The sequence below is a fragment of the Rhamphochromis sp. 'chilingali' genome (assembly GCF_963969265.1).
Source record: "Rhamphochromis sp. 'chilingali' genome assembly, chromosome: 2".
Classification (NCBI taxonomy): Eukaryota; Metazoa; Chordata; class Actinopteri; order Cichliformes; family Cichlidae; genus Rhamphochromis; species Rhamphochromis sp. 'chilingali'.
In genome coordinates, this window is record NC_137930.1 from 10,784,067 (window position 1) to 10,799,518 (window position 15,452).

Sequence of the window (15,452 nt, forward strand, 5' to 3'; positions counted from 1 at the left end):
TGTCAAACAGTGTCTCTGTTGTGCTGTAATTCGATGAGCATTAGCATGCTGATGTTTGCAAAATGACACCTAAAACAAAGGAACGTTGGTAAAGTTTAGAAAACTTTAGTTTCCCTGAGTGAAATTCTAGTACTTTGTTACTTGGCAATAATTTGGTCTGTCTCGTGACTTCTGTCTTTTCTCTGTGTATTTGACTCAGAAGCCCAGAGGCTAAAACTGAGGTTTCTAACCTTTTAGACCTAGAATCTAAGTCCTTAGTAGTTGTTAATTTTGATCTGAAAATGCTTTTAGGTTAAAAGTATGGTTTATTTAAACTCTAAAGTTCATGGAGGGTAAGGATCTTGAGTGGGTCAATCTAATACTCCATAGGATTATAAGTAACTTGTAAACCAGTTATTTTCTGGGTGGTCGCTTCACCTGCCAAAACGATCACCCTTGGTGTAGAACTACATCCAGATGAGCCAAATTAAATGACTGGCCTGCACAAAGCCCTGAATTGAATCCTATTAATATTCTGTAAAACTGAAGACCAAGGTCCATGCCAGACGACTATTAAATCTGAAGGAGTTTCAGCGATTTGCCAAACAAAAGGATACGCAATTGAATATTTGCATTAGGGAGACATCTATATGCACAGGAAGCTTTTTGGAAGAAATTTGGGTATAAATGATCACTGTTTATTCAGGTTTGGCTGTATGTGTTTGTGCAACTGTTTTATGATTAGTTTGTTTAGTATTTGTGTGGATTGGAGCATTGTGAGACCTCAAGTTACACACAAATCACCACACACATTTGCAAATCTTACTCTAGGCTTGTCATCAATCATGTTATACACATTTGTAACACTTTTGAGGCAAATTTCTCTCAAAATCTCTCTCACCAATTCCTTTTACAATGCAGCTTACAAATGAAGCTTGCAGGTGACTTCAGTAAGAGTAAGGTTTCTATGTTTTCTACTCCTCTACATCATAACTGTTGCTCAAGGTAATTAATAAGAGAAAACCTGTTCATATCATAGAGTATTTTGCTAATTTTAGCTCTATTTCCTATCTATTTTTGCATATGTATGTAGTAATGGTAACTGATCTTGGAGCAGTAAAAGCCAAGTCAGGGGTAGCTTGTCTGGCACTCTGGTCTCCCATCAAAGACAGGTTTATTTATTAAAAAACAAACAAAAAACAAGCAAAAAGTCTGCTACAACTATGGTTTGCCAGTGTGTGAATGTGAGAGTGATAAATAATAATAATAATAAACTTTATTTATAAAGCACACTTAAAAACCAAGGGTATGCCAAGGTGCTTAACAAGTAACATAGAGAATAAAAGGAAGATAATAGAAAGATAATAGAAGAAGAGTGAATGAATAATTGTAAAGTGCTTTGAGTGTCTAGAAAAGCACTATATAAAATGCAATCCATTATTATTACATAAATAACTACATCTACAATCTACATCTGTGGCACATTTCCCCATGAGTGAACTGTTACGGACCTTCTTTGAACTATAAATAAATACATAGACTATAGTAATTTAGAAAATAACGTCATTTTAATGCAATGCATTCAGCAGTACAATAAATCAGTTTAATTGAAGCCAGAAATGATTCTATGAAGCCATTAAAAAAATGAAGACAGACCTAATCCTGTCTTATTGAACATACTGTATGTTTAATTTAACATAGAGCTAATTAAACATGTGCTGTGTAGTCTTTGCTCAGCAGAGACTTCCATTTCTTCTTTATCTCTCTCCAAGAAATATTTGTTCCCAAGAATGTAACCCTCAATACACAATGCTGCCAACAAGTCTTATTTTGTCCAAGCTAAATCATTAAAGATGTTTTTTGTGGTTTTTTTTTGTTGTTTTGTTTTAAAGCTGTGATCTTGCAGCAGATTTGGTTAGTAAGGACTTTCTATAAGATAGATCTGGGTTTGTATGTGCAGTAATCAGTCTATAGTGTATTCAAAAGGATAGTCCTGTGTGGGCACTGAGTCAAAGACAACACTATCGAATGGGTTTTCAGTGGACCATTCATCCACAGGAAACCAAGAGTCATACCATGAGGTTGTTCTCTTGGTTTCAGGTGGTAGAGTGGTGGATGCTGTGGTGGTGGTTGTTGTCATTGTAGTCGCAGGGGTGGTTCTAAGGCTGGCTTGTAACCTCTGCAAACGCAGCCTCCGTATACGCATCAGCCGCAGCCGTCTACGTCGCGCAATGTCGTGAGTGTTGGCGGGATTTTCAAGCTCTGTATCAATGCTGGGGGCTGCCACAGTGCTGGCTGCAGTTGTTTTCACTACATTCGCTTTGGTGATGAGTCGAATGGGTCTTTTGCCGTGGAGTGCCATGATTTTCTTGATGCGATCCCAGTTGGATTTGGTTAAGGTGAAACTGCAGGGTGTTGCTCCGGAGTCATAGCCCACCATGCAGAGCCGTGTCTGAGGGGTGTAGCCATCAGCTTTGGCTGTTACCTTGTACTCCCCAGGATTTAGCAGTCGCCAGTAATCCCCGCCCACAGCTATACAATGGTTACATTAAAAAAGGTCATGTTAAAAAATGCTGTAAACGAATGACTGGATCTTCATGATCTGAAACACTATATAAAATAGTTTACCAGTTTTAACATCATGCCGTATCCCCTCAACAGATATTGTCGCGTTGGGAAGTGGATTTCCATCTATATCCCTCACAATACCCTTTATCCCGCGATGTACCTGCACAAGAAAAGTACATCCCAGTGAATCTTAAGGAAATTTCACATGTAGAAAACATTAATTTCCACGTTTGTCAATGACATATCAAAGCTGCTATGTACAAGACTTTTCGTGACAAAAGCTTGCGTTCAGCTACCACTAAAGCAGATAAGCAACTGACATGAAAATATAATTTTTAACTACACTCAACAAAAATATAAACGCAACACCTTTGTTTTTGCTCCCATTCCCCATGGGATGGACGTAGAGACCTAAAATTCATTCCAGATACACAATATAACCATCCCTCCCAAACAGTGGTCACAAATCAGTCCAAATGTGTGGTAGTGGGCACATCTGCTATATTTAGATAATCCATCCCACCTCACAGGTGTGCCACATCAGGATGCTGATCTGACATCATGAGTAGTGCACAAGTGTACCTCAGACTGCCCACAACAAAAGGCCACCCTGGAATGTGCAGTTTTGTCTCACAGCAAAATGCCACAGATGCCACAAGCAATGAGGGAGCGTGCAATTGGCATGCTGACAGCAGGAATGTCAACCAGATCTGTCGCCCGTGCATTGAATGTTCATTTCTCAACCATAAGCCGTCTCCACAGGCGTTTCAGAGAATATGGCAGCACATCCAACCGGCCTCACAACCGCAGACCTCGTGTAACCACACCAGCCCAGGACCTCCACATCCAGCAGGTTCACCTCCAAGATCGTCTGAGACCAGCCACCCAGACAGCTGCTGGAACAATTGGTTTGCACAACCAAACAATTTCTGCACAAACTGTCAGAAACCGTCTCAGGGACGCTCAACTGCATGCCCGTCGTCCTCATCGGGGTCTTGACCTGACTCCAGCTCGTCGCCGTAACAGACTTGTGTGGGCAAATGCTCACATTCGATGGCGTCTGGCACGTTGGAGAGGTGTGCGCTTCACGGATGAATCATGGTTCACATTGTTCAGGGCAGATGGCAGCTGAGAATGTCCCAGTTCTTGCATGGCCAGCATACTCACCGGACATGTCACCCATTGAGCATGTTCGGGATGTGCTTGACCGGCGTATACGACAGCGTGTACCAGTTCCCACGAATATCCAACAACCTCGCACAGCCATTGAAGTGGAGTGGACCAACATTCCACAGGCCACAATTGACAATCTGATAGACTCCATGCGACAATGTGTTGCACTGCATGAGGCAAATGGTGGTCACACCAGATACTGACTGGTTCTGGGTCCCCAGACCCCCAATAGCACAAAAAACTGCACATTCCAGGGTGGCCTTTTGTTGTGGGCAGTCTGAGGTACACCTGTGCACTACTCATGATGTCAGATCAGCATCCTGATGTGGCACACCTGTGAGGTGGGATGGATTATCTCAATATAGCAGATGTGCCCACTACCACACATTTGGACTGATTTGTGACCACTGTTTGGGAGGGATGGTTATATTGTGTATCTGGAATGAATTTTAGGTCTCTACGTCCATCCCATGGGGAATGGGAGCAAAAACAAAGGTGTTGCGTTTATATTTTTGTTGAGTGTAAATATAATGAAATAAAATTCTCACTTGTTCAATAAAGGACAACAAAGCCTCACGGTTGTTCTCCCACTCAAGAGGCAATTCACTCTCATGGGGAAACTTATCACAGCCCAAGAAGATGGAGAGCTCGAAGCAGTTTGTGTGCAGGTAGCTGAAGTCATTCATACCTGTGGAGGAGATTGTGTTTTAGAGGAAATATTCTCCTTCAGTTGTAATATCATCTGGCTATTTAGATGATTTTATTTGTCCATTTTTGGAGAAACAGAAAAATAGCCTTTTGATAACCTTGATATTTAAGGATAAATCTTGTGATAGAATTCTGGTCGACTGTTTCTGATTTGCATAAACATTTTAATAAACAACCCTAAACATTTATAATGATTGTCATATTAATAAAGACATTTGACATGGCATTTTCACTGGTTTTTCTTACCATCACAATGATGGTAAGAAATTAGGAAAGATACATAAAAAATGTACATTTTCCAGCAATATTGTAAAATTATAAATGGTCAAACTTTGGACCATAAACTTTTCATGCAAACAGGAGATGGTCGATCAGGAGATGTTCTAAGGTGATGATTTGAGACAGAAAGACCCCTTAATGGTCTTGACTGAAATATTTTTCATTTATGACCTTTTTGCTGTGTCATGTTAACACTTACTTCCCACCACTGGCTTCCAGGTGGCTCTGTTAGTGATCCCCTGTCCTCCAGTGATATCATCTCCATGGCAGGAACCTCGGTAGGTCTCTGTCATGGTTAGATGGCTGTGGGCATATGACATTGCCAACCACCGAAACATGGCGTCGTCTGGAGTCTCCCTCAGAGCACCCTCATTCTGGCGCTGAATGCGAGCCCAGGTGTCCTCGTTCATTTCTGCATTATTTCTCCAACGACGGTTGTCAGTTAGCTTAAACATTAAGACAGCATAGAGTTATTATACAAGTGTACAGCTGCCAAAGAGTGCTTTTGTTAGGTGTTCTTAGTAAAAGAGCCATACAGAAATTGGTGGGCGCTGCATGTCAAAAGGATATGTGACCAGTTTTTCGCCTCCTTGCAAATTAGCTCCCAGAACAAAAGGGTTGCGCTCCATCCAGGTAATTACAGCTTTTGTCTCAACTGCAAGCTAAAAGAGATAAAGATTGCTAATAAATTTGTAGTAAATTAAAACACACACACACACACACACACACACACAATCCCAAAGGACGGTAAACAAACTCACAGAGCCATTCAAAAAGTTTTCTGGAAGGGGGATGTGATGATTAGGCACTATACGAGGCACCCAGCCTCTGTCTTCAGCTCCCCACAAGATGCTGTTTAGATCTGGGAAATTCTGGAAGATGTCATAACCTTCTTCAGTCCAGTGGCCCAGGGCCCAGTTTCCCATCTCTGATCCCTGCAGGAGTGAGGATGGTGTTAGGTCATTCATGCTCTCTGGGATCTCTGAATAATTTTTCTACAGTGTTTTGAAAAATCTGTCAGTTGTGGTGAAGACAAGTAGGCTCAGACATGAGACGAAGCAACAAAATTCCTTTTATAAATGCAAGATTTGTAGAAAACAACTTTAATTAAAAAAAACATTAAAAACTGTATTCTAAACTAATGTAACTAATTTAAGAAATTAGAAATTCTGGTATGAGATACTAAATTTGGATCAAAAATTTCATACTGATTATGGCTCTGTAAACAAAAAGATGTTTACAGCCACTGTTACTTTGAAAGGCGGACACAGGCATCATCATGTATCATACTGGTTTGGGAAATCTTGTTGATGAAACCTTGAGCTTAGGATTTTTAAGCCTTTAGCATGTTTTTAGCAATGAAACTGGCAGATATTAGATATTCATATGGTAGTGACTTGTCAGTAAGAAGTAAGGCCTGACTTACAATGTTACCTATTTTATTGTCCTTCTGCACTAAAAATGGTATCTATAAGCTATGAGTTGATGGAACCGAGGGTTGTTCTCCACAGACTGCTCGACCTTTTTTACAACCTTGTTGAACATTAAAGTTTGTAGGTTTAAGGCACTTCCACAATTGCTTCACTTTTCTCCATATTGTTTGCGGTATGTGCCACTAAACAAAGTTTGAAGCCTTTGATTGTACCATCTCGTAGGCCAGCTCGTAAGCATCCGGGTTCAGTGAGGGCACCAAGTGTATTCTAACACCATCCACCAGGCGACGGACTCTTGGGTTGTCATCATTGTATTCTTTACATAGAAACTGCATAAGCAGCAGGAGGAGCTCTCGTCCAAGTGCCTCGTTACCATGGAGGCCAGCTGTGTAACGAAATTCTGGTTCACCTAAACAAAAAGACAACATATTAACGCAACTAACAATTTATTTTCTGGACTAAGAGCCACTTGAATGTGGTAAAACCTATTTACATTGCTCTGTAAAGATGCAAAGCGTTATACATGTACATTAAATGACAGACATCATGCAATGTCTACAAGTCAAAAAAACAAAATATTACTTTGCCAGCAACAAGTGTAATGACACTCAGATCTGTGTCTCACGGTGAACCATAATCTGTGTAAATTATGCAATTCTAAGATGAGCTTCAGCTGAGAGAATTACACTTAAGTAAAAATATTATAGATCTCTCTACCAGGCTCATGCTCCCCGGGGTTATCGGAGATTTCCATGGCATACATTTTCAGGCCCTGGGAGCTTTTTCCAATGTTGTAGATCCTGGTGATGTTGGGACATTCCTCATTTATTACCTTCATCATCTAGAAGAGTGAAGGAAAAACACATTTATGGATGGTTGCTGCAACATTATTGCTTTTGTAGGTTTTGGCATACTGCTAGAGAGGCAAGGTTGAAATGTTGCATTGTGGAGTAGACTGATAGTGTCCCAAGTGAGAAACAGACCTGTCTCATATCCTTGTAGTTGTGGTGTCTGAAGTCCAGGTCATCGGATGGGTTGACCTCATTCTCACTGTGGTGGCTTCCTGAAAAAGTTGGCAAAGAGATTAGCAGAGTGGGAAGGAGATATTTTACTAAGCAGAAGTTTTTAATTTCAGTTTCAAGTACACTACTCCACTTTAAGTATTTGTTATGCATTTATAATTTATTTAATTTATTTAAGGGTACCTAATATGCTTATAAACAAAAATGTTTAACAGGTCTAGTGTTGGCACAAGTAATCATTGGGAATTAAAACACTGTTTTAGATCATTTCTAGTTTATTCTCACATTACGTTTTATGTGGTTAGAAATTCACTGTAGAATTAGTTAGAAAATCCCTGCCCAGCAACAGCGGGGGTTGAGACAGGAAGCTGTTATAACTGTAGCAATGCAGGAGTTGTGTGTGAATGTATAAAAGAGAGGCTGAGACGTCCCAGTGACAGAGCTCTCATGACTGTGGAGCTGTGATGTTTGATGTGTGTTAGCTCTGCTGCATGCAGTAATTAAAAAAGCTTGGCCACAGCTGATTGTGTTGCTTTATTAACAGAAAATTCCATCACAGTTAGGACCCCTGGTTTTAGAACCCAGGGTTTTGAGTTTTGGTTACTTTCGGTATGTTCATATATACGTTTTTTAGGGTTTTAGTTTTACCCATTTTGCCTCTCGAATCCTGGATACTAGGTCCAAAACCTGCCTGCTGTACAGCGCATCTTGATAAAAACACTCGTAATGGCTGAGGTATTTTGTTGCATTCTGAAGCTTTTGATGGTTTTAAATTCATACCCCATGAAGTAATCCACAGCAAACCCTCTTATTTTGACTTACCTACATGTTTAAATTTTGATCTTCAAAGTAACCTAAACCTCAGTTGTCAGATAGATAACACAGTAAAAACCCTAATATTTCTATTTAAAATACAAGCTTATGAGTAAGTACCAATATTTTGCAGTCAAAACGTTCAGCTGCTGCTGAGTAGATGTTATTGTTGTGTCTTTCCTAAAGCTAGTGGCAATACAAGCAGTTATCTTGCACTTATGTAGCACACTTAAGGACCACGGTTAGGAGGTTCATGCTATGATTCTGAAACAGACTTTTGTGTATTTCCACTCTTACTTTGGCAAAAGAACAATTTTTTTCTTGTTTCCCCCCTTCCAGTATGAGGTGACATACTGTATTATGGAATGAAGAAAACATGACTCATAAGGTTGGAAAACTTCAAGTTTCTACAAATGAAGTGAAAAGTCTGTGAACATGTTAAGACTGATGTATTTCTGCATAAATATACCCTCAAACATTAATTTTCACACAGCTACTAAAAGTAGATAAAAAGTTAAAAAGCTCTTTAAAGAATCAAAGATTTAGTTATTTATTTATTGAGATATTACATCCTGTGACAGGGGGGAAAGTATTTGACCCTTGAGGATTAGCAGTAAAAACAAGCCATAATTGTCACGGTTCTTGGTCATTTTGACCCAGCATTTCAAGTTTTTTGTGTTTTGGTATTATTCTTTATTATGGTTTATGTTCTGATTCACTAGTTGTGCTATTTTGATTATTATTATCATATGTTTCAGTGGAATTGTTGTTAATAGTTTAGTTCTTAGGTCTAGATTTCGTGCTCCCTCTGTTCAGTGTCTAGTCCATGCCTCTGTGCCTGTCCTGGTCCCTCATCTCTATGTTCCCTCTGTCGTAGTGTTAAGCTCGTGTCTCTGACTCCATGTCTGTGCATGCTTGTCTTATTTTCTGTTTTACTTTGATAGTCTTGTGTGCTTTGTTAGTATGTTTAGTTTAGTCCTACCTAATTAGTTCCAGCTGTGCGTTTCTCCTATCTCCCCTTCCCTGATTACTCCGATGAGTATTTTAATCCTCAGTCTTCCCCTCTTTCTGTTGGGTCGTACACAATCCCTTCGTGTTGTGTTTCTACCTCATGTTCTCGTTGCTTGTTTCTGGTTTAGTTTTCCTAGTTCATGTTTCCTAGTTTTACTTTCTAGAAAAAATTTTCTAGCAAATAAAGCTGAGCTTTAAGTTTATCATTCAGTCTGTGAGTCCTTCATTTGGGTCTTTCCTCCTGCCTGCCACACAGCAAATTTGACTTGACAGTAATAGAATCCAAGTTAATGCATACTAAATCTTTGTTTTGTCTGACATTTTAATTTAAAATATTACTATTTAAAAAAATACTAACTGGGTAGCTGACAAGCTAGGATCTCGGCTCTGAGACATAGGCTGCCATTCCAGCTCTGAGGCAGAATACGGATGTAACGTGCCACCACTGGTGTAGCAAACTGACTCATCACTGGTGTTTCCTTATCCACATTGCCATAGAACAACTGCAGGAGAGAATCACAGGAGAAGGAAATGAGAAGGTGTAAAGGTGTAATTCACTGTTACGAAAACATTTTCATAATTAGTTGTGGCTCAATCACCCATTCAGCGTAGCCATCGTGTAGTAAAGTCCAGTCTCTGCTGTCGTTGCTGAAGGCCACAAAGTAGGACGACACAAAATCCTCACTAGGATCAAAACAAAAGAAATTACTGAGTACTGACTTTAATGAAACACAGCAGCACTTGTGCAAGGTTTTATTATGTGGAGATGGAGTAGGACTCACTGTAGCTCAGAGTTTCTTCCCTGGGTGATGACCCCAGTAAACTCCACCTCTCGGCGGGCATCAACTTGAAACCAGTGTTCTCGCTCCTCTGACTCTGCACACCATGCACCACCATACAGGTCTTCATCATTGTCAGAGCCCTGTACACAACCACACAGAGAGCTGAAAATACATTGTTTTCCTGATAAAATGATGGAATAACTCCTTGAAAGCCTACGAGGAGTAATCATTGAAGCTCTTTTCTCAACTGAGAGGCTTCTGTCATATTTCAGGGCCTCTCATAGGACAAAATGGTTCAGTGCACATTGGAAGTTTTTGAGGGTTGTCTCTGTCCATGCAGCTACCTTTGGAAAAACCTGGAAACTATTCTAATGGTTGTCTTTATTGACTTATACTGAGGTGCAAAAATTCTTAATTAAGGGTGAGGTCATCAAATACCATCTTTATGGGGGAGTTAAATTAGTCCCAGTGTGCACCTTTTATGTATTATTTTGCATGCTTTTTCTGTTAGTCCTGAGAATAAAAACATGATGATTCACAAAAGAATGTTTTTGTTGTTGTTTTGTTTTAACTGAAAGCATCATGCAGTTTTGTGCACTCTTTGTTTCTCCGAATCTGTGCAGCATTAGTGGAGAGTTAGGATGACACAGATAGTTTCATTAAATGAAATTAACATCCATCCATTGTCCTTATCAAGGTCATGGGGGGTGCTGGAGATTATCATAGCCACCACAGAGCAAGAAGCAGGGTACACCCTGGAGAGGTCGCCAGTCTTTTGGAGAGCTAACACAGAGTGACAGACAACCACTCACATCTATGGGCATTTTAGAATCCTCAGTTAACCTAACCCAACTAACTGTGTGTTTTAAAAATGTGGGAGGAAGCTGGAGTACCTGGAGAGAACACATGCAACCACAGGAGAACATGCACACTCCACACAGAAAAACCCCAGTCAGATGGTGGAGTCAAACTCCTAACCTTTTTGCTGTAAGGCAACCATCTTTACCACTGCACCACCATGCTGCCTAAAGGAAATTACACCAAAATGAAATTATCCTTTGTGTTGCACTCTGTTGCGGCATTGGGATAACAAGCGGAAATCTCCAGGGCTGGAAAATTGGGTTCCTCTAAAGACAGCTTAAAGCTAACTCCAAAAGCATGTCATTCCCCAATCCCAAGTAATGAAAAATTCCCCACAGTGCTTTAGTCAGTGGTTGACTCTTGTGCTTCAATACAGCTGCCATAAACACAGTAGCTACATATCATGTCTATTTATGACGGTAGGACAGTAACTAAAATCACTGTAACTTGTAATTTTCTACCAATTTTCAGGTGACTTGGTTTTATATTTTCATCTGAAAGGTTCTTGGTCCTTTGTGTGAAGGCCAGTGCACTTTGTGTTGATTTTTCTGAATATCAGTTGTGGGTTAATACGGATAAGGAAGTTCTGAATTTAGAGTATACCTGCATGTTAAGGCGCCCCCTCTGAGCTGAGAACCCATGATGAGACTGAGAGGAAGCTAACAGCTGGTCATCTTCTACCCGGTGAGACTCCAAGCCCAGAGGAGGACATTCTGGGAGGGAAATCAGAGCACACACCAACAAAATCTGTGTAACAAATGTTGCTGAGAGACACTAAAAAAGACACACAGTGTAAAAGAAATGTTGTAGTTCAATATAAGGCTGATTGTTTTGTTTTTTTACAGATCTTATCATTATTATTAATATTATATTAATCTCTGTCTTTACTGTGAATGTTTAAAACTAAAAAACAAGTGAACAAAACAGAGAGACTCTCTTACTTTTTGGTTCAGCTGGCATTGAGATCTGCTTACGTCTCTCCTCTTCCTCCTCCTCCCACTTTTTCCTCAGTCTTTCGGCTTTCAGAGATTAATAAAAAAATAGTAAATGTCAGAAAAAGGGACTTGCTCTCAAGCCCACCACCGCCACCACACAAACTATTTCCACATGTGCTCATAATATGCACCTTGATTTCCACTTGTGTTCCATTATTTGTTTTTACTTTAAAATACAGGGCATTTAAGTTTGTAATCAGGAGTAAATTTCCTCCACATTTCATTGGATTTTACAGGAAATTGTTCTGAAAAACTCTGTTATCAAACTGATCCTTTCAGTCACCCTCTTCTGCATGTTTTGATATCACCATAATATCTCCTAAATAGTCCCAGAGCTTTACATAACTATGCACAACAGGATACTGTGGCAGCTGTTGGAATTCTAGTTCATTATTTATTTTCTCATTAAAAACAGACCACTGATGGTGTAAGAATAATAGTGTCACGCTACATTTTTTTCTGCCAAGATTTCAAATAAAAAGAGCAAAACCAGCAAGATGTAAGTCATTTAAAAACACTTCAAAAACGGAGCATATCCTCTAGCTTAATCTTTAAACAGTTTAGAGTAAATGTTTTAATTTGCTCTGTTGTACAATGAAGTGGACGGTTACTTGTATCAGTTTTGATGGAGTTGTTCTAATACTATTTCCATATTTTATCATGAGGCAGGTTTTATACTTTTTATTTTTTCGTTTCTTAATTAAAAAACAAAAACAGAAGGCCGTGATGAAGTATTGTTACTATTGAACATGTAAACAGAGTGAAAGAGAAATGTATAATTTTAATATTCTTCTGGGGTTTGTGGTAAAGGTTTACAACATGATGATGTTAAAGTTTTGATGTTTATCAATGTAAAAAAACAAACAATAAATATAAACCTTTTTCGGCCTTTTCTTTTAGAGCTCTCTCCTCCTCTTCTTCTTGTTTTTTAGCTGCCACTGTTGTCAGGGAATCAAAAAGTAAAAAATTATCTTAATGTCATGATGAAGAGCTGCAGTGTATGTTATATATTACACTTCATTAGTTATTTGTGGCAAGCAGACGTACAATCAGTGTAGTCATATTCTTCATACCAGGCTCCAATATATGGAACGGTGGTGGATTCCTCTGAAAGAGATGCAAAGATCTGATTTCAGTTGGAGTTTTTTGTTTCTGCATCACCAAATAAATTTTTTTTAAAAATGACACATTGCCATTAACACAGCCCTACACTGTATGACATTGTATACCTGGTATGTACATGATGACCTCAGGAGTTGTGACATCTTTCTTCGTATCAGGATATCTGCCAGGCACCTCATCTGCTATGAACATAGCAATCAGACATTATTGTTTTAGCTGGAAGATGATAAAAACTTTAAAACGAATGAAAACATCTTAATCAGAACAAAAGTTCCATGTTACTGTGGAAATATTAATGGAGAAAAACTCCCACCAGAATGGATTTGAACTTAACTCTAAGTTGTCTTGATGCATGCTCAGTCATGCAAAGGACTGATTGAGCATCATTCAGAATCAACTTTTGTGGGTTAGTTCCCTTCTTTTAAATTCTCAAACGCCCATTCTTTATTATATCTGAACTTGAAATATATCTTACATGTGGTTCAGTCAAGAGAGGCAATCGCATGAATTCATCCATTATCACCTGGACCTAAAAATAAACTGTGTTTTATATTCCATCCATCCATTCTCTTGCTCATTTGGATAGCTGGTGCCTATCCCAGCTCTCATAGAGCAAGAGGACATGTCACAAGTCTGTTGCAGAGCTAAACATAGACCACAACCATTTGTTGACATATTCACATCTATAGCCAATTTAGAATTACAAATTAACCTAACCTTTGAACCCATAATCTGTTTTCGGTGGGATGATAGTACCTCTCAGCATTGTCATTATTTTAATGAACTAAAGTAATTTAATGAACCGTCTAGGCTGTTTTGACTGATCATTGTGGGCTGCCTGGACCAAAAATCCCAGGCGCCCAGTTTTGTTGTCCTTGTTCAGCCCTGATAGAGCTGTACAACACAATACAATACAATGCCCTGCAACATCACAATGATGCCATAATTGGCTGATGCAGTCATATTGTAATAAAAACATCATAAAGCATCAACATTTTAGCATAGACCTTGTTCTACGGGGGGTAGTGCTCTTTTTAATTATAATATATCATTATATACTGATATAAAAAATTTTTTATTGATGGCTATCTATAGTCACATTGTAAAATAACCCAAAACAAACAAAACTATCTATGATAGTTTCCTCCTTCACAACAATTGTAGTACGGGTAATTAAAAAAAAAAAAAACTCACCCATTTGGTTTTTTTAAACTCAAAGTTAGAATTATGGGGCTTTGTTAAGTGTGCTAATACAGGTAGCTGTAGCTGACAGTTGTCTGTTAGGCCTTTCCTCTGGTAATTTGATTCATTGAACTTTTCAGAATATTTTAATGGCATTAAGTATCAAATAATATGGCTTGCTGTACCTGTATTTTATGCACTATTTATGCTACTTTGCTAATTATCAGGTTAATAAGCAGGTACCTGTCTGTGCATTGAAGTAGTGCTGTTTATGGATGCACCTTCTACCTCATGTCCAAATATGGTCACTTCTAGTTCTGCAAAACAACACGGCTCAGGCCAAAATATAAATACTGAGATGTCAATGAATGTGTGATGTCAGAAAGGTTACAACCACAGCCATCCTTTGTCTATTTGTATATAGTCTGCAGTTGATCCCTATCCAGAAGCTCAAATAAACAAAACAACTTAACACTTCTGTAGCCATTTTTTTATAATCTATGATAAGGGTTCATTTTTGATTGAATAATTCATTTGTGACAAAAACCTTTGCTGCCATTTTTTAAAATCTTTCATCTTGACAGTCATTGTATTCTCACTGGACCTTGTAAGCTTTGTCATACAAGGGTTGGTTGAAAGTTCTGACTCTCAGTGAGATAATATTAATGGAACATACGTCTGGGATGCCAGTAGTCAACATCAAGCTCACTGTGGGTTTTTGTTGGAAATGTTGGCTTCTTGAACATGTCATCTGTATAGAAAAGACAAAGAGGAAGACTATTAGTAGTATAATTCTAACTTCAAGTAATAGGGCAGCTTATGTAAGAGTTTCTTACATAAGTTATCCAGCGCCAGTTGCTTCTGATCAGGCAGTTGAAAACTAGTGCCAAGATGTCCACTATATTAGAACTGTGTGTCTAACTAATATAATTGACTTGTGTTACAAATAATACAGGTCTTTGGCAAGTCATCCATACAAAAAAAAGATTGTATGTTAACTTCTGACCACAATTAGAGATCAATTTACTGTATAAGAAATTTTAAAACTCAATATATGTATTAGTGTAAACGTTTTAATCAGGCTTTTACTTCAAGTACTTAAACAGGTGAAGGTTTTAAAATCGTAGGACCAGTTCATAACCTGTGAAAGTCTTACCCAGGTCTGGCTCAACAGGCTCTTCCCCCCTACGCTCCTTTGGGGTCACAGGTTGAATCGCTACAAACACGAAAATAAAGGGTTAAAAAGCTGCAATCTTAACAAATAATCTCCAGTGGAAGTCCCAAGTAAAGAACTTGCTCCACTATAAACTTTTATGGACCTAAAACCACTGATATTCATAACAGGTACTTAAAATGCACATAATAAGTAATTTGTTATGTACAGTTATTATAGATGATCTGCAACATCATTCACTGCCATATTCTTAAAGAAGAATTTAATTAATTATTTGCAGACCTTTAAAAACACAATTATCTATACATATATATATATTTTGTTTTTTCACTGTGGGGTGCCCTAGCATC

At 38.7% G+C, this 15,452-nt stretch overlaps 1 protein-coding gene across 2 annotated transcripts in view; it reads right to left on the reverse strand.

Annotated features, from left to right (window-relative positions):
• Positions 1-132: 132 nt before the first annotated feature.
• Positions 133-15,452, reverse strand: part of aebp1a (AE binding protein 1a) — a 25,149-nt gene continuing 9,829 nt past the window's right edge. Inside the window, exons 3-21 of one of the 2 annotated variants that reach the window (XM_080868039.1) lie at positions 15,085-15,144; positions 14,605-14,679; positions 12,854-12,925; positions 12,672-12,731; positions 12,503-12,562; positions 11,571-11,648; positions 11,233-11,342; positions 9,769-9,908; positions 9,586-9,670; positions 9,345-9,489; positions 7,124-7,203; positions 6,858-6,981; positions 6,353-6,549; positions 5,469-5,642; positions 5,244-5,369; positions 4,907-5,153; positions 4,269-4,408; positions 2,608-2,707; positions 133-2,511 (exon numbers count right to left, since the gene is read on the reverse strand). In XM_080868039.1, the coding sequence (XP_080724165.1) occupies positions 1,943-2,511; positions 2,608-2,707; positions 4,269-4,408; positions 4,907-5,153; positions 5,244-5,369; positions 5,469-5,642; positions 6,353-6,549; positions 6,858-6,981; positions 7,124-7,203; positions 9,345-9,489; positions 9,586-9,670; positions 9,769-9,908; positions 11,233-11,342; positions 11,571-11,648; positions 12,503-12,562; positions 12,672-12,731; positions 12,854-12,925; positions 14,605-14,679; positions 15,085-15,144 (2,642 nt within the window). In that variant the 3' untranslated portion in view covers positions 133-1,942. Of the gene's footprint in view, positions 2,512-2,607; positions 2,708-4,268; positions 4,409-4,906; positions 5,154-5,243; positions 5,370-5,468; positions 5,643-6,352; positions 6,550-6,857; positions 6,982-7,123; positions 7,204-9,344; positions 9,490-9,585; positions 9,671-9,768; positions 9,909-11,232; positions 11,343-11,570; positions 11,649-12,502; positions 12,563-12,671; positions 12,732-12,853; positions 12,929-14,604; positions 14,680-15,084; positions 15,145-15,452 lie in introns of both variants that reach the window. The other variant, XM_080868038.1, reaches the window with a different exon arrangement.